General features: G+C 43.4%; 1 protein-coding gene across 10 annotated transcripts in view; it reads left to right on the plus strand.

The window, feature by feature from the left end:
* Positions 1–19,136, plus strand: part of LOC132905207 (ras GTPase-activating protein raskol) — a 256,732-nt gene that overhangs the window by 90,094 nt on the left and 147,502 nt on the right. For 9 of the 10 annotated variants that reach the window (XM_060956267.1, XM_060956268.1, XM_060956272.1 and 6 more), the window contains one exon: positions 7,486–7,598. The exons of the other annotated variant lie outside the window; for it this stretch is intronic. In XM_060956267.1, coding sequence (XP_060812250.1) covers positions 7,486–7,598 — 113 coding nt within the window. The remainder of the gene's footprint in view (positions 1–7,485; positions 7,599–19,136) is intronic. 10 annotated transcript variants of the gene reach the window in all.

A 19,136-nucleotide genomic window follows, 5' to 3' on the forward strand; every position in this document is an offset into this window, starting at 1 on the left:
GTTCCTTCGGGTCAGAAACTTCGGTAACTCGTACCGCTGCATGTATCTTCGAATTGCCCTTCGGAAATCTCGAATTCGTAGCACGTCTTCGACCATCGAGTGAGAAAGAAATAAAGATTCTACAATTTTAAATGCCGTTTACCGTTCCCTAATATTCTCAGATCGATCGTTACTCGAAAATAGCTTTCCTTCTCGATTCTTCTTCGTTCTTTGTATCGTGGCTCCGCACGGAATATATTCGCCCTATCTGCGTATTATATACTCCTTGTAATCCACTTGCTCTATCGATCAGGATTCTGTCGGAAACAAATTCCGTCACAAGCAACGAGTCGACAGAGTGTCTCTTCAAGATTGTTAATCCTGAAAAATCGATATATACCCGAGTTAACTTGTTTACGCCCTTAAGGAGTATCAGCATCGGGAACACGTTCCGTGGAAAGTTCATGACGTCAGGTTAGATCGAGCTCAGTGGGACGAGTTAAGAGAAGAGTAGTAGTATGTATCTCTCTCGGGAAACTTGTTCGATAATTGAAAGAGTCGTCGCGGTTTTCTCCGACGAGTTATCGCGAGCGAACGCCGAAAGGAATTCGTCGCGATTAATCCGTTCAATAAAGCTGCAGTTATAATCCTCGTTAATTTGCAGGCTCCCAGAAATTGGAGCATTCACGAAAGTCCGATGTTCTCTCCCGTGCTCGCTAATAGCGAAAAGAACCGACAAACAGCCTTGCGACCTAATTGAATTCCATCGCGATTATTTAAGCCTTGGACTCGATTATTTTTTTCTCCGGTTGATACGGCGTTCCTCGATTCCCCTTTTTGTCATTTCCATTTGTGCGTATGACTATATCGACGCGTTGCACTTGATCAACCAAATGCTCTCAAAGTCTCGAACGTTAGTCCCTTCTTTATTTTTAATTTTAATTTATCTTCGCCGTAAGTTGTGTTTATCGTTGATGTAAGGAGAGTGGGAGTATGTGACGCGAAGAATTTGTTTCCTGTTGGTCATTTAAAAGAAGAAATAAATAGCATTCGAGCAAACTATTTATTATTTGAATACTATTTAAATCGACGTCAAACTGGACGAAACTACTTTTAAGCAATTTACATCTCTTCAAATTCTGAAAATCATCGATACACGGCACATATGTAATAGCAACGAAGCGTTGTACGTCGACGGCGATAGAGAATGCCGGGTAAATGCGTGTTGATTTGCGACACAGAAAACTACTGACTAAACACTGAAAGTAACAATTACACGTTGGTTTGTGACGTAGAAAAGTAGAAGTGGAATTTTCTCTTGGAATAATGCCGCGCTCGTGAGTGCCGCTGCATAGTTTATGTTTCATGGTAACGAACCATGAAGTAGAATTTGATTATGGGAATGACGCATAATCACTGAAATAGAAAAGTGAATTTCTCGAATAGAAATTTAAATTACTTTAATAACGAGATGTTTCATCAGATATTTAACATCAAAAGGTACAGTTTACGTATTTGGCAGCGATGAAATGTAAAATATTCGCGTAATAAAGGTAATTATTCGAACAATCTACCTACCTATCGAACTGCTCTGCACCGGAGGAAGCAATGCTTAATTAAAAAGCGATAACATTTTTTTCTTTCAACTCGTTTCCGTCTCAAACGAACGAAACGTTAACGCAACAACGACAAAAATTATATACCAACAGGTATACGATTTTCGATGACTTTTTACGCTTTTCTTGATAGGTATTTGTCATTTATTTTTGTTTTTACTTGAAAACTCTGATTGGCCCCAAAACCTGAAACAGTAACTAAACATTATTTTGATTAATTCGGTTCGATCTTTTTAGCGCAAACAATTTTTGTTTATGCAATTCTGTGCGCAATAAAACTACCACTACTGCCGCTACTACTACCACCATCGCTACTCTAGGAATTAAAAACAGACGACCAAAACTGTCAAGACCAGAAACATTAGAGAAAACATAGAATTACTACGTCGTGCGACACAATGCTGAAATTATACCGTCGTTCGTTATTCAGGGTAATTAGAAGGAATTAACTAGAAATTTGTTTTTTGTGAAAGCAAAATTACCAGCGTTCAGCTCGTTTCTCTAACCGCAGCTTTCAGTGGAAGTTGTATCGATAACTCATTTCGCTATGGTTTCACCTGGAACGTTGACAGTTGTCTTTTCTACGTCCTGTTATTTCCATGCTCTGCCGACTACCGATTAATTATACATATCCAATCTGTTTAAATTGCGAATCAGCTTTTAACGTTTTCCACCTATAATGCTACTGTTTTGTACCATATGTCGTCCCCTTGAATCGAATGTCGTTAAATACGGCGTATGATGTCCTGTCACGCCACTTTTTATTAACTAGTCGCGCGATTTTCTCTAGAACTTCGTTGTATGGAGTAGTCGTTGCCTTTTAAACATTCGATTAACCTATAATTATTCTATTTAAGGAGTTTAAGTATCCATTTTTAGCATTTATAGCTACGTTTTCATTAGCATCGACGACCGAGGATCTTTCTAGACGAAATTATAAGAGTACCCGTTGTGATTTAATTTGTGACTATGTCGAAGAAGTACGAAGCGTTGCTTACAAGTTTCAAGATTAGAAAGGATTTTAACTGGCCGAGCTAGGAAAATTCTAGTTAAAAGACAAGTTTATCGACGAATCGGTGAATTTCTATAAAATAAAATTATATTTTTCGTGATCGGAAGACGCGTGAAATCTGAAATTGCATTCTGCGAAAAGACTTATTTATGGGATCTGTAAAAGTATATCGCGATAAAGTTTAGAATATACGTAACTACGAATAACGACGTAACCATTCGCTCATCTTTTGGTTACGCGACATTGAATTTTCTCGCCTCCATACTATTGTCAAAGGATTTATCGACACGTTGACAGGTGCTTGTGATTATTAATTAATGGAAGGACCGCGTTAAGCGAAGATACATGGGAAAAAGAGAAGCGGTCCACGGCGGAGAAAGCCGGGCCAAAGAGTCTCGTGAAAGAACGACTCGCCACAGATAAGATCGGTCGGTAACGAACTAGCCAGGTCCAGCGAGCTTCTAACGAGGATCGTACGAAGCAATCTCGATGTCGAGAAGAAACACGCGCGAGGCTGCTCTCCGTGGTTACTCCGTTTCGCGTTTTCAACACGAACGCGGTCTCGAGAACGAAGAAGAACGAGGACCTCTTACCTGTCCGCCTCATCTCACTCGTCCTACTCTCGTCTACTCGATCCTCTTTCCCGTAGCTCTAGTGGCGACGTCAACATGGTACGAGCGAGTTTTCCGAATCGTGCATACGAAAAATACGATAGTACGACGAATCGTAGAATCTGTGATATTAGGTAAACTAAAATGGCTGATTTGTCGATGAAATATTGCTAGCGGTTATGCTTCGACGATATATCTGAATGTAATTTTCCGAAATAGCCGTTTTCCACGTAAGAAAAGCTTCGAAAGCGCGAATATATCAGGTTTAGGTAGATAGGGATAAAAGGCGGTGAAATTGGAATTTATTGCGAGCGGTCTAAAAGTCCCGTAGGAATATCGCGTAATACGTGCATGGGTTATGTGCGATGATAAAAATGCGATGAAAGAGTCGGATACTGCGAAAGGAAAGACGTACGCGGAGTCGGAATGTACGTGACGTCTTGTACGATATTTCGGAGCAGTTTTGTAAAATATTTCCCTAGCAACAATCGCGCGCTTCCGTTCTTCCCAGGAACGTTTTAGGCATTTCAAAAATGTATTTAAATTTCTTACGACATCTCCATTTAACTAGCAAGCGAATGATTCGTCCTAGAGGAATCGTTCGATAAATTTTATCATTGGAAACGATTACTTTTAGCAGAATCCTTTTACGTGAATTTTTATGATATATAAGTTTACGATTTTATTCGTGACCAGTTTGCGAAATGTTACAAAATTTGTTCACTAGGTACCCGCTATCGAAAGATTCCGCACTAATGATTATATTACTCTCCATTTCATAGAAATATTTTATTCTTCTTTAATTGGTGGCAAATTCAATCTCGACTTCACTGTTAAACTGTAATTTTTGCATCGTATATTACACGGAATTTGAATATTTTCCATGTGCAAATAACTAAATGACATCCTAACGAACTCTAAATTAAAATTCTAGATTTTTACATCGAAACGAAAACTATCGATAACGAATTTCAGTCGTGCGTTACCAAAAATTGTCTTATAATATAGTCTTTAAGCTCGTTTTCCCGAAATATAAAAAACAAGTACCGGTTAGAACGAAAATAACGCGTCGATTTAAGGCAATAACTTTCGTATGCAAGAGCGGTCTACAGTCTGGTCTGGAATTGGTATCCCGACGCTATTACAGTTTACCGATACAGAACTGTATAATATTTCGCGTTGCGGTCCCTTGTACGTAACGTCCGCGGAGAAATATCTTGGTGTCTTTACGACTACCACGAGCCCACATTACACTATATTGTACATCGTTACACGATGCCTATACTAGTGCAACACCTGCGTCACATGGAAAAGTTCGATCGGATAGTTCGATCGGAGCAACGTAACTTTGAGGTAATCTATTCGTGGTTGGATTCGGTGGTTATTGGATAATATCGCGGAAACTTTTATTTTACATCAACAACTTACTCCACTCGCCGATCGTTCGCTCGTTTAACATTTTGCTCATTTCACAAAATCTGGACGTTCGTCGTCTTCGATTCGAAATGTTCACGTTGTTACGTGTTTCGGCCGATCTTTGGCCAAGTCGATGATTAAAAGGGACGTTTAGCCGGATTAAGAATTCCAGACGAATATCACCGTGGAACTTGTGCAAAGAGGTTCCCTGGCGTTTGGCCAGGCATCCAAAAGCCCTTACGCCGTTGCATTCGTCATCGTAATCGTTCGAACACGGCTTCGACTTTTCCACTATCGCCGAGCATTGCGCACTGTCTGCCTCGTGTATTCGAGGATTCGTTGCCGTGCCATCCATACGGATGCGACTTGCACGCTTTTTCACGTTCGAGCTGCGTGGAATGGATAACAGTTGCGTCGCGTCGCGTTGATACAAAGACGCTGCGCTAGAAGAAAGAAAAAAGCGAGAATGAGACCCACTGGGAATCTCATTTATGCGTTCGTCGATCGACCCCTTTGAGGGTCTTGGCGAAAAAGTACACGGCCCAGAATTTCGATGCTTGAAAAATACACGCCGAGGAATAAGGAATCTTGACAGAAAAGCAGAGTGATGGGGGGGACGGGGAGATATGGAAGGAAAAAAGGTGAACAAGTACGGGAAACCTTTCGCTTGCGATATATATAGATCTGGATGATAGGATAAGATCACGTAGTCACGTGGGGATGTGAATATCGTAATAGCTGGTTGAGGAAGCAAAAATCCCCAGGATGTTTGAGACAGGACGGGATAGCGCGGTGCGGTGGCTCGGAGAAAAGAACAACCTGGTCTGGACGTATAAAAATGACAACGGTTCGTAATCTGCGTAAAAAGCGTAGCTTTTCCGTACAACGATAAGCAATCTCGAAGCAGGTTTTCTACCGTGGAACCATATTTATCTGCGTTTGAAAATAGGGTGTTTGGTGCAAGGCAGATTCTATGAATATTTTTGCGTTATTTTCTGTAGATACTTTCCCGTGGAGAACGGTGAATTATAATAGAATACATGTACGTACATATATGTAGAGGTTGGTCGATTAGTTCGTCTGGATTATTTCTGATATTTCAATGAGAGGAAGGTGACTCTTGCGTTTTAGATCGAGCAGCGATTGCTTGGCAGTCGATAGTTGAAGTTTTGCGAAGATCGTTAGTAAAAATCGTGCGAAGAATATAAACGGGAAATATGTTTTTGCGACTGTCGTTCGTTTTCTCAGTGTGTGATTCAGTCGTATCGATCGTGTATTCCAATCGAAATCTCAGGAAGAAATGGAAGGAAGAAAGCACGGATCGTAAAAAAATTGTGCTTCCAAATGGCTCGGAAAACCTGCATTCGAACCAGCAGCCACGCGCGGCTGCGGTTGTAATCCGTAGTTCGTGTGCGAGCACTCCGCGGGAAGAAACAGTTTTGCCGCGTCTGGAACGTCGAATCGATATTTGTTCAGCCCTCGACCCGAGACGATGAGCGCGTTCACGATTCACTTCGATTCACAGGGCACTTTGTGTTACTCTTTTGCGACCGGATTAGCGTTGAGCACGCGTTGCCTGTTTTCACTCAACGGTGTTTTTTCTTCCAAACCTACCACGGCGCAAAAGTTTCTCGGGCCGATTCGATCGGTTTCCGAAGCGTTTTCTTTTCATACGTGTATGCTCCTCTAAAAATAGTTTCTTCGATTTGAAATTTCTCAGGGTTAAGTTGTGCTTCGCTCTTTTTGAGAACCGATCTAGACGTACGTACAAGTACGTAATACTTTGGTGTTTACGTTGAATTTCGACGGTTTAGAATTAATTTTGAATTTTTCCACTCGCGTTACACGATCTTCCATGCCGAAGAAGTTACATCGCGAATTGTTTTCCGATCGTCGATCGTTTTCGTTCCTTCGCTAACGAGCGTGAGAGGCGAATATCGCAGCTGTTGTTTCTCTATGAATCTGGTGGATTAGCAGCTTTATCGGCAAAGCGATCTGTTCGGTATAATACACGAGCGTAGGCGCATGGCCAGGATTCTCGTGGTGGTGAATTAGTTGGCTCGTTAACCTTTTACGACATTTCTTTATCTTCGATTCTTCCAGGATACTTGTAACTTTTGTTTATAATAAATATTTCGTGAAAATTCCAGGTACCCGATGAAAATAGATGATTTCGAAATTAGGTAATTCATTTAGAGGTGTGTCATGGGCACGGCTTCCAGATGACGACGATCCCCTCCTGGTCCTCGCGCGTATTCGAACCCTTGACCGTTCCTCGCGACGGCCGTCTAGTTGCGTAACGCAATCCAAACACGTTTCGAGTAACGAGGTTAAATATGGAATGTAATTCGCTAAAACACGCGCATACGAATTACGAGCCGAAACTACGAGAAAGAGCTTTCACTCGATTGGATTTTTGTAATTTCTATCGCAACGTCGTAAGAGTAAACTTTTCTTTTGTAATCGAACTTGGTCTCTGAATAGAAATTTCCAACGTATTTCACGCTGTATCGTTGGTGTGCACCTAGCCTAAGGATAATCCTTGGAAGTTGAGACGACGAGTCTCCGATTGGATTCGCGTCTTCGGCGGACGCGACGTTTCGAATGCACGCGAGAATTATCGATCGTTATCGATCGTTGGCCGCGGGCAGGGATCGCGTCGCGCTTCCTGTTGCCCCGTTGCGCCGTTGTGCCCCTCCACGGAGATAATAATCGACACGGCTCCCATTATTCGTATTGTCGCTGGCCGATGCGTCGATTTTATTCTCGCGGCGTGGCCGCCATGTCCACCGTCTGAACTCTGGCAACTTTGCTCGCCCGTCACAATCTTCTTTTCTTTTTATTTTTTCAGAGGCCGAATGCTGCGTTGGCGAAGCCGCTGCCGAGGCGTGTTGGGAACCTTGTTACTGCGTCCTCCTCCAGGACGAACAGACCCTCACGGCTTACAGAAGCGAGGATATGGCAGTGAGTAGTACACCTTCTCTTTCTTTCCTAACATTCCTTCTATCTTCTTTCGATAGAGAAATGCCCGCTGCCCAATTCGGTCGGATTAGCCAGCCTCTCCCTCTTCTTTATCGCGATCCATAAGAAGCGGCACACAAACGCATTACGTCATTGGCATTGCTAGTATTCGCTTACCTATCGCCTGCAATAAACTTGTTTGTTCTTAAAAACGTATTTGCTATTGTATTATCTTTTAATTTTATTAAAAATCTACCGCAAATCGTTCTATTATTCGATTACTATTCTGTCTATATATTGATTTTGGCAATCGTAGCCTTATTGCATTTTAATTGTACACACAGTGTTTAGAGAAATACGTTAAGAGATATTCTGGTGCTACCACATAACTACGATATTTGCTTCAAGGAGACAAAATTTTAGAAACACGCGTTAATTTTTTAACAAACAGCGTCGAAAGAAAAGAAAAGATCTTACGATTAAAATCACGATGGTTTTTAAAAATCGATGGTTTTTAGATACGTACTGGTATAATTTGTAGTGCTTTCAAATTTGCTCGAAACTCGAATGTCGAAACTCGAAACTCGATTCGCAGAATTCGTAGCTCGCCCAATTCGCGAATTACGCGTTCAAGCAACGTATCTCTGGCCCGAAGCGAATTGGAATAACGGTGGAACGTTGGCGGTCGTAATCCGAAAGTTATACTTACAATTAACATATTTAGGGGGGTAAACAACGCGATGGCCGTTCAAAGTTGTTCGGTATCGACGTTTACTCGCAGAAGTACCGCGTTTTATCGCGTTCACGCATGTCAGCGGTATCGGCTTTACGAAGCGAACGATATTCGAAAAGCGGCCGGCGAGTACATATAACGAGAGACGATAAACAGACGTCGAGAGGCGTCGAGGAATGAAATAGGACGCTTCTTGGAAGATGACGACTTGTGTGGCCGAGCAGTCATGGCACAAACTGATCGACACTCCGATAAAACAAACGATTCCCCTTCTCGGGATTCGTCTAAGAGCCGAGAAGATATCGCTGGACGAACAACGTGACACGACGCAACGGTAGGAAGTTAATCGGGTCGAAAGTTGCGTATATCCTGTAGTCTGTAGCCAGGGGATTTAATGAAAAATTAGTATAGGAAAATTGTGCGCGTATCGGTCTCTGCCGTGTTTCTTCCTTGTTCTGTATCGTGCGCTACGAAAGGAGGCCGTTCGATCGTACGCTTGGAATGGCAAAGGGATGACCAGCTTCTAACTCGATCAGCAAACGTTTGCACAGCCAGTTATTTTCGAGACTTTCCACTTCTCTGCTAATCTCCACCGAAATTATGGAATGCCTGCAACCGAAAGCGATTGCCGACTATTTACAAATCGAAATTCGTACGTCAACGAGCTTTTAAAAATTCCTCGAGACTCTCGTTTGAAATTTGTCTTTTTCTTTTTATCAAGGCTTGTAACGTTTGCTGTTGAGGAACGTCGAAAGAGAGTGACGGACATGGGATGGAATCCAACCTTCCAATATTTGGCGACGTTCGCGCGCCTTGATCGACTGGGAACGAAAGAAAGGAAAACGATATATCTGCGTATATTCTTCCGGACGCGAGTACGTATTTTTAGACGTCGACGTTTCCGCTTCCGCTCGCGCGCTCCAGAGAACATTTTCGCGTTAAGCGTTCGAGTTATTGCAACAACCGCGTTGCAAACGCGACATAGTCCTTTAGGGACCGAGAAAGAAACCCGATCGAAGTTTCGTTGCGAACTTTCGTCACAAACCGCTCTCTGTTCTGGATGCAGACAAGCGAGCGCTTGCATGGAAGCTTGCTTAAGCCAATAACTTTCTGCCAGAGTTACTTCCACTGTCGTTGCTTTTCTCGCGTTTTCGTGCGTTTCTTGTAGCTTACTTTCTTTTCTTACCATCTATGCTGCAACTTACGAACTCTAAAGTTCCTTCTTCGCTGCACTCAATTGCGCGGTATAACGGTAAACGTTGACTACCTTTCTTCTCCTTCTTGTCCTATCCTTTACCTTTATCTCGAGGTAAAACAGGAGGCGAAAGAAGCCGCGAAGATAGAGGGAAGATAACACGGAAAAATTCTCAAGCATGTATGAATCTGATCGTTGGCGTATAATTTCTCGTCGAACGAACAAAGGTAAAGGCTGAGGAACGACGAGGATTTCTCGTTGAGGATCCATTTTGGTCGTTGGCGAGGTCCCCTAAACGTGTCCCGTATCCGTCGATCTCTTTTTCTCTGTCCCCCAAGGTCTTAAAGTATCGGGCTCGAGAATTCTACTTATTACACTGCTCGAAACCACGTTGCCTCCGAGATCGGCTAATTTTGAAAATCAGATAGCGAATTTTCTTCCGAGTAATTACTGTTGGCGCGAAGAGTTCCGTGTCCACATTCCTGTCGTTTTTTCACGCGGCAAAAGGTTTTTTGGACGTCTCCTTTTATCGACTAGAATGGGAAAATATTCTAGAAAGGTAGTTACGATGGTAACTAGTAACGTTGATGTTCCAGTGAACGGAAAAAGCGTGTACGGTTGTTAGGAAATATTTAAGCGCGTCGGCGAATCGTTTTGAAAATGCAAAATTTCCGAGTTCTTTTAGTTTCGTTTTAACACCTACTTTTAACTTTTCTTCCCTTCTTCGTTCTCTCGTTTCCTCGTTCCTTCTTTTCTTCCGCAGGATCTATCTATTCTTATTTAGTCGCGTTGTCGTGTGCCACGTTGGCTGATTGTACCACGATGATCGATCAACACGAGTAAAACGTTAAAATTCAGAGCTTTAGTAAATTTATCGACCTTGGTTACTTTTATGAATCCCAAGCAACGTATATGGTATCGTATCGTCCCTAACATCCGGATATAACGTTGTTTCTACTGTATCTACTCGAAGCTTCCTTCCCATATGTACAAAAGTAACCGTTAAGGTATGGAGAGGATTTGGAGAGAACAAAAAGTTAGACTTTATTTACATATTAACTGAATTTAGCTTTAGACACTCGCTCGCTCGCTTTTTTCCCTTCTAATCGCTCTTTTGTCTCAACGGAGACCTGGGCCGTCTTGCGGCGCTCACATACACTCTAAGAAAGGGATGCACACACGTGTCTGCTCGCTCTTCGCTCCCTCGCTCTCACACGTGCAACACAAATATACTGTCTATTTAACTGTAACGTAACGTAACTCGTACGTAATACCGCGAGGATGCCCGTCGCTTTCCACGCTCGATAAACATCCACGCCTGTATCGAATACACTTTTCGTTCTGACGTGGTTGTCGTTTTTCCCTTTGCCTTTGTCAGTGCCTGACTTTCTCGCTGGATTCTTCGAATGTCTGGCGTTTTTGGCAACTGTTCGCCCCCTATGATCGAGCCCCTGTTATTACTAAATCAAAACCGACGTCGAGACTCTCTTTCACCTTGTCCCGGCTCACGTGCTTTTCTCCTTCCGTGTAATCACATTCGTGGGGTTCGGCAACCCGAGACCCTTCGTTATCCGATGCTGAACTCGCCCTCGAGGAATAGGGTTAACGGCGTACTTTCGTACGTGTGCAGACGCATGTGTGTTCTTTTCTCCTCCTTCTGCCGTCTGGATCCCTCAAACGGTTCCTCGCGTGTCGTACAGAATAGAATTTAGTCAGCAAGTAGAGAGAGCCTGTGCACGATCAGCCTAGTACCGTTGTGCTTACGAACACGGTCGATCTATTTTCTATGAATTTGTCTATGAAATTGTCATTCCTGTAACTGGTATTTATCTCATATGGGGGATCTCTTTGGTTTAGTAATTTCACGTAATCCTTGGATCGATGTAGTTACAGCTTTGTTGGGAATTTTTCTAGGTTTCACGATGTAAACGATCCTACATTAATTTAATTTTTATTGAAATTTATACAAATTTTGCACGAATATTATACCTCGCGGAAAAAGACGTTATGAAATCTGTAACTTCGTTCTTGGGTAGCTTAAAGTTATTACAAAATTTGTCTTACTCCTGAACAAAAAAATGTCATTTATCGTTTTGTGCTGAATATTTCGCGTATATTTCTTAAATTAAATTACACGACAATTCTTCGGGAAACGTTTACGCTGCGTTACTATCGGACAAAGTAGGTTCCTTTTTATCGCATTTTTATAGAATAAGCGATCTTTCGTTCGATAAAGACGAAGATAAGAAAGTTTTAAACAAACGCCTACTTGTTTGCTGACCACGCGACCATCGTATCACGCGTCATAGTAATTGCACGATTTAATTACAACTTGGAATTCTCAGTAAACACGTCGATTAAAATCTTTAATTAACCGTATCTTCGATGCATAAAATTCAATGGAGAAATCAATAGGAATAACGAATATATAATAAGAGTCCTCTTTGATGCAAGTTTTACACGTTTCCAATAAACAGTAAACCGTAAACTGGGCACTATCTGCATTTTATATCGTATTTCTTCTTCTGTACGTTATCTCCATTTCTCGAAAGTATCCGCTATTTTATTGTTGTTCGGCGAATGCTAGGAAGTTTCTCTTCCGCGTGTTAAGGTGTTAACGATAATGATCGGCGAACTGGGATGGGTTGGCGCAGGTAAAAGCAAACAATGCGCAATGGAAAGCCTTCGATATTGGATTCGAAGTGCGAGTATACTGTGGGGTTTCTTAGTAATTCCTAGGGATTTTACTTTTGTTGTTGCCTCGTGTTAGTACGAAGTCTGATAAGGTTGCAGGTAGGGGATTGTCTTGCCTCTGTCTATTAGTAGCGGATTTCTCGATGCCGGATCAAAGACGATCTCTGGTGCTCTTATTCCTACGCGATCAGCCGAGGAAATGCTAATGGAAAATGCTCGCAAATAGAAAACGAACGTACGTACCCGAACTATGGAATATACCCGCCGATCAGCACGCATCGATTATAAGGATTTGAAAAGAATCGACGAAACAAGAGGATCGATAGAGCGATTCGTAGAATTTTTACAACTTTTCGTTCTAATTCGTTCGTCTAATTTTATATTTAAACGCGATTTATTTATAATTTCTTCTAATTACCATCGTCGATGTTTGTTGTAATTTCTTGAAACGTTTCAAGTATATCGAACGTATATAGAACTTGTATCGTGTCGTGAATAAACGATCGTAACGGTATGAAGTAAATTATACACGATCCGTCTCAAAAATAACGAGACTGTATTTATAAAAGCTTTTCTCCAGTCGGATAAATAAATACACGAAGTCAGGCCCGTAACGACTGCGCGTAACGCGAGAAGTTATCCGTACGCACGAACGAATTAAACTGTTTCCACGTTGAAGCCGCGAAATCGCCGAAAATATCTCACGAACAATTCCAGAGGCGCTAAAACGTGCTACGATATCAAGGACACGCGTGCGCCGCGATATTTCTTCTCGCATGCCTCTCCTTTCCGGGTCTGAATTCTTTGAATTTGATGCGTTCATGTTCATACTCGTCACGTACAAGACAAACGGCACGCGAGTAAAAAATGCAACCTTCTCCATTGGAATCGTTCCCCAGGGGTGAACGAATGGGTCTCTGTATTAAATCGTATCCCCCGTCCTCCGAGTTTCCTCCCTCTTTTTCTTCCTTCCTTCCTTCCTTCCTCCTTTTCCTGTCTGGCTTTGCGAACGTGTTCCTTTCAAGACGCGAGGGGAATACGACTGGTGTGATTAAATCTTGCTATCTCGTTCTTCCTCCCTCGCAGTTTGCTCCTTATCTGTCTTTGTCCGAGTGCCTTTGATTCAGCGACTCTCTCTTCCCCCTCCCTTCCTCCATCTCTCTTTTCTCTCGATGTTGCGCGTACGAGGATGCGAGTGCCCGGTTCTACGCTTTACCGTTTGGTTAAGGAGATATCGTTGAATCTTTGACGGGCAATTTAACGTTTCTGAAAAGATTGCTTAACCGCGAGACCTGTTCGTTGTAATTTTACGATTCTTGTCATCTTCTGCGAATCGAACGAAGCCGTATATACCGACTACTCTAGGTGACGAGCGAATCGTGTCTTTGCAACTTTATCTTTCTCCTCCTCTCCTGTTATTTGTTTTTATTTCTTGTTTGGTAGGGCAGGTCTGTCAATTATACTTACTGTATAGGTAAGATTCGCGACGCCAAAAGTTCCCTTAAAAAAAAAAAAAAAAAGAAAAAAAGAGAAAAAGGAAAAGGAGACAACTTCACTAATTGCAAGTATGCACGCGTAGTTTCGAAGCGGAGACAGATACATTCGCGCTAGCGTTTCGAGTTTTCGCTAGCGCTCTAAACGAGCTTTACGCAGTTTGCCTTCTATTTAAACAACCTGACCAACCTGGGGACTTTTTATTCCGCTTATCGCACGAGAACGTAACAACCACTGAAAACGAGATGACTCGGGTCGAACCGGAGGATTCGAAATTCGAAATTCGACCGAGTTAGTCTACGTAGCTCGTCCATCTTAACCAAGGGGCTGAAAGTGCCTGTTCGTCTGCGTCCCTGTCGACCCTTATTCCGGACAGTCGTCAGTCGATATTCCCTTTTTTGGAAGGTGAGGACGAGTCTTGCGATGTTGGAGAGTGTAGGGCGTGCACACACGCGCAAGAACCCCTTCCTTTTCGTCTCTTGCCTATTCTTGTTAGTCTCTTTCGCGGTGACTCAGGGTGCTAGAGATAGGACCTATCCTTCTTTCGGTTGATCGTAAAGGGAATCCAACGTGAATTCGGAGGAAGCCGGTTTCAGCCGGAGGATAAATCGGCTTCACCTTTTCGCCAACCTTTCGACCCCTTTTCCTACTCGAATCGCTCTTGAGAAACGTTACTTCGCGGATTCGAGAATCTTCTTCGACTCTCTGCCAAGGCAAACGTTCGCAAGCTCGCAGGATCTCGTGTTCGCGCGTTTCCCAATTTTCCCTCGGTACCTTTTCTTTGCCTTTTTTTCTTGGACTCGTGTGTTTTTCAAATTTCAAGAAAAGTAGAGATTCCGAACAAAGCGCGAATTAAAGCGTATCGCTGCGAATATTGCCAAATTTCTCCGACATCGGCTTCCATATTTGTCCAGGTGAAAGGAACTATCGGTGGAATCGCTAGCCAGTGCCCGATACACGTTCGGCAACCCTTGGTAGACTTGTTTCTTCGCGGAACTTAATGATAACAGCGTATTCAACGAAACGCGCTGTTCAACGGCCAAACTGCCTGACGATCGTGAAAGTTTGAAAGATGGTGGCGTTCCATGGAGCTGGAAAGGCGAGGGTTTGAGTTGCATAGAGAGATAGTCGAGGCAGAAGGGTGCATTTATATGGGGTTAGGTTGGACGATCGGTGACGCGGGAGGGTAAAATAAACAGGCGGCGCGTTATCGAGTCGATGAAACGGCGCGAGACTTCATCGTTCTCTTCTTCCATTTTACTCTCTTACGAAAGAAAGCAGATGTTCGCGAAATGGAAATATTGCTCTGCCGTGTATTAGACGGCCAGCGTCGTAGTTTTCACGTGAGCCGATTATTTATACGAAGGCTTGTTCGTTGATACTTTAGCACGTTGCATTTACGCAGGTCTGAGATTGAAAGTATTCGACGCTTTTCATTCCTTTGTTGATCGTTTTGAAGGTACGTGTTGTGTACGCGCGTTTAAAGAACGGCTAAATTATTTGTACGTTGGTCGTTCTCCTGAATTATTGCCGTCGCAAAGTGATTCCGATGAATCCGCGCCACTGACAAAGAACGAAAGAAGGAGCCTTCTTTCTCTGCCTTTTTCTGAAAGAACGTCTCGTCTCGTGGATCGTGGATCGCGAAGAAAGCGCTTCTTTTAACCGAACTAATTTCGGTCCGCGCGGATTTCAGTAAATGCCCAGCGGCGAACGAACCTCTTGACCCCAAGAGTTCGTTCGTTCGTTTATTCGACGACGACGACGACGACGACGACGACGACGTAAGTCGAAGATGACGGAGAGAAAGATAATGACGAAGAAGGGGAAAGATAGAAGAATAGGTTGGACAAAGTTATAACAACGTGAAATTGAAATTCATTGTTCGTTCGGAGACATTCAACGCGTTGCTTAACCTTTCGACCGAAACGTCCTCCTTTTTGCCCCGTTATTAAGGACACGGACAGTCCGCGGACAAATGCGACGATTACCACGGCCCGTAATTGAAGGAAACGAGTACATTTAACGACGTCGTATTTTAAGGTGCTGGAAATGTAGCAATTGTCGCTTTCGAGCGACAGTTCTTTAGCAATGGAAATCGGAGGATTTATCGATCGTTAACGCACCGCTGGCGTAAGGTTTCTCTAGATACCTCGCACCGTTCTTTCTTCGCCGCGATCGTAGAAAAACGATCTCTTCTCACCGCAGAGTACTCAAATAGCGTTGGATTAGTTAGGTATACTTTACCATCGTTCGAGGCTTTGTACAACAATGATAATTATAGAGTTATAGGTTAAATTAAAAAAAAAAATTAGGTTTTCGTTGATCCTCGATAAGCATTATCGACGATTATGGATGACCGAGGAAGTTTGGGAAGGTAATGGACGAGCGCGTCTATCGATTCCCGGGCGGAATCGGAATTTGCGCTCGTCGAGAGTCGCATAGCCGAGATTCCCCATCAAAGTTACACCTTTATCGTCGTATAATCCGATACAATGGCAACGTTATTGGCTTCGTTCGAGGGACGACACGAGCTAGAAATTCACCAGTTGCTCCGGCTCCCTGAGCAGCTCTTCGAGTAGTGCCTCGTTAGAGATTCGTGCTTTGCCCCTCTCGTCTCCACCTCTAATCGTTAGCCCGTATCGCTCTCGAAACCTCTCTCTTCGATGAACTTATCCGCGGTGCGCTCGGCTACTTGCTGTAAACGCGTAAAGCAGCTCTACTGGAAATTTTCACTTTGTCCACGCGCGCTATGCCGTTAAACGAGTACCTATATTTCAGACTCGACGATCTCCTCGCAAGTTTCCGCGATAGACGTTTATCTTGTTCGCCACCCAAGAAATAAACTTTCTCTTGGTATTCTCGAAACAGTAAATTCTTTAAACCTCCACGTTATGAGATTTTTCTTGCCGATAAACTTTATATACCGTACGAGATGACTGACACGTAAAAAATACTTTCATCGGGATAACTTTGTTCATCTGGTTCGAGAAATTTGCATCTTTATTTCGCGATCCACCGGTATATTTCTATCGAGCATTCGTAAGATTCTTCTGCTTCTGTACGCCTTCGGCAACATCTTGAAACAAATGTAGAAGTCGAGAACCCCGTACGGTATTACTCGTATCGATTCGAGGCAGATACGTTGATATAGCCTGCAATTTCGTTGAGCGTCCATTCGTGCTTCGTTCTTTTTTTCTTTTCTTTTTCTTTCCGGTTTCCTTTTATGAAAAAAGCATTCTGTAGATTACGTCGAACCGATACGAGTTACGTCTGTGTCGGCCTTTGATATCGCGCGACGAGATCGCAGATTTCCACGTAGGTAAACTGTCGCGTAAAAGTTGTCGAAGACGTCGACGCGTTCGTTAATCCGGTTACGTCGAGAATCTAAAGCTAGACTCGTAGGATTAAATCGAAGTGACTCGAATCGTTCTAGATTTTTGTTTCGACGTCTTAAGGAACTGTTTCGTTATTTAGTTTAGAATATAAAATCCTTGGAGCGATTTTGCTGGTGGTGCGAGTAACAATTTTAATCATAGCGACATCGTTCTATCGATGTTTCAAATACACGAATAGATTCTTGTTATTACGCAAAGTGTTTGCTTCGTCCTCGAGACGTTTTTAACTTTCTCTTTGGTTTAACGAAGCTGCAGTGAATCGGCACCGAATCGCCAGTCTCTTTATACTCAATTTCAGCGACCGTTCTATGGAAATTGTTATACGCCGTTGGCCACAGTATCGATCACAAAAGAGCCTGAAACGAAGCTCCGAAGAGCGTCTGGTTTCATCGACGTGGAGTTTACACGTTTGAACGAAACGGTTCACGCTCGAACGGGGGGCAGCGATAGAGGACTAAGGAATATTCGCGCACGTGGAAAAGGCGGCGTGTACGTGTTCCGTTATCACGGACAGACTCGAGGCACGTGAATCGATTCCAGCGTTACTGACGGATCGTTTATCGGCGAAAGATCGTAACGTGTACTCACGGACGTAATCGGATCGGTGGGATCGGAACGGGTCGTCGTGTGGATCGAATTAGGTAGCCACGGTGCTGCTCACGGACAGACGCGTACACAAAGGTCGAACCGAGAACGAGCGAGGGATCGAACGGAAAGCAAATCGTATCGGGAGAAGAGAGTCCGAGATCGCGAGCGTCCCGATCGTCACGGCGTTCCAAGGAGATCGCTCGTGTTGATTTTTCCAGCTCGATTCCGACGGTGGTTGGCAGTTTCTCGATCCTCTTTCCGGTTTATACGGAATGCCTTTGCGTTCGCGAAGTACACGTATCGTCGATACGTTTGCGAAGAAAAGATTCCAGATTCGTCGAACGTTTTCCGCGCTGTAAAAGTATAACTAGAAGTAGAACGTATAAATATCTCTTTTGAGAATCTACGAAAGATCGCTCTTTGTGCAAATACGAGGAACGGTTTGTTCGATTATGGTAGAAATAAGGGAATAACGGGAAGAAAGTTGAGAAGCGCTGGTCCAAGCGGTTAACGTAACACGCGTAACGTATAAAATATCGTCCGTTGGTTTTCTCGTTCATTGCGATCGCGTAATCGCGTTGGCGGAGCAAAATGTTAAACCAGACTCGGTCTCGACGCGTTGTACGTACCAGGTTTCAGAAGGGAACCTCTTTAACCGTGTGGTTAAACTGCTTCCTGGCGCTGGTTGCCGGCTATCGATTCTAGAATCGTGGCGTGCGTCGCGTCTCGACGTTCCGTCTTTCCTCGAGAACGGTCGAGTTATCAATCGCGATTTAAAACGAGCACGAAACGCACCGGGACACCTCGAATTACGACGATGGTAATATCTTAATTTGGCCCTCGACTCGGAACGTTAATTATCCCCGTCAGCGGCCGATTAATTACGTTCCGCTTCCTTCCCACGTGACCACGCGTACAGCGTATTTGTCCGCCGTATGGTAGAATTTCTGCCGCGGAAAAGCTAAACTCGAACGTTCGTGCGATGCGGATGCACGGCTACGTAGGCTGAACTTTTTATATTTGTAAAACGGGGTGTCGATGCGGAGTCGTCGACGGGTATATCCTCGAGACTTTCTCCCCGGCTTTGTAACGAAGGAAAAGCTAACCACCTGTGTAACGCTCGAGACGGAATCGATCGATTCAACGTTTCAGTTTCAAACGGACAAAAATATTCAGCGAGTAAATATTCCGATCATAATTTACGTACGATTTCACGATACTAAATTGCGTACATAGTTTTGCATACGTAGGATAACGTACGGCGATGAGAGAAAGTAGCTTTTGTCGTTCGTCGATCCGACGTACGAGGTAGTTGTACAAAATTCTCCAAACGGTAATACTTGGATCGTTGTCGATATTACGTTTACGTTTCCATATGTGTACACACGTACGCATACACGCGCATACGTTTCAATCCATAAATTTAAAAGGAAAGATCTGCG

Source organism: Bombus pascuorum, chromosome 3 (assembly GCF_905332965.1).
Source record: "Bombus pascuorum chromosome 3, iyBomPasc1.1, whole genome shotgun sequence".
Lineage (NCBI taxonomy): Eukaryota > Metazoa > Arthropoda > Insecta > Hymenoptera > Apidae > Bombus > Bombus pascuorum.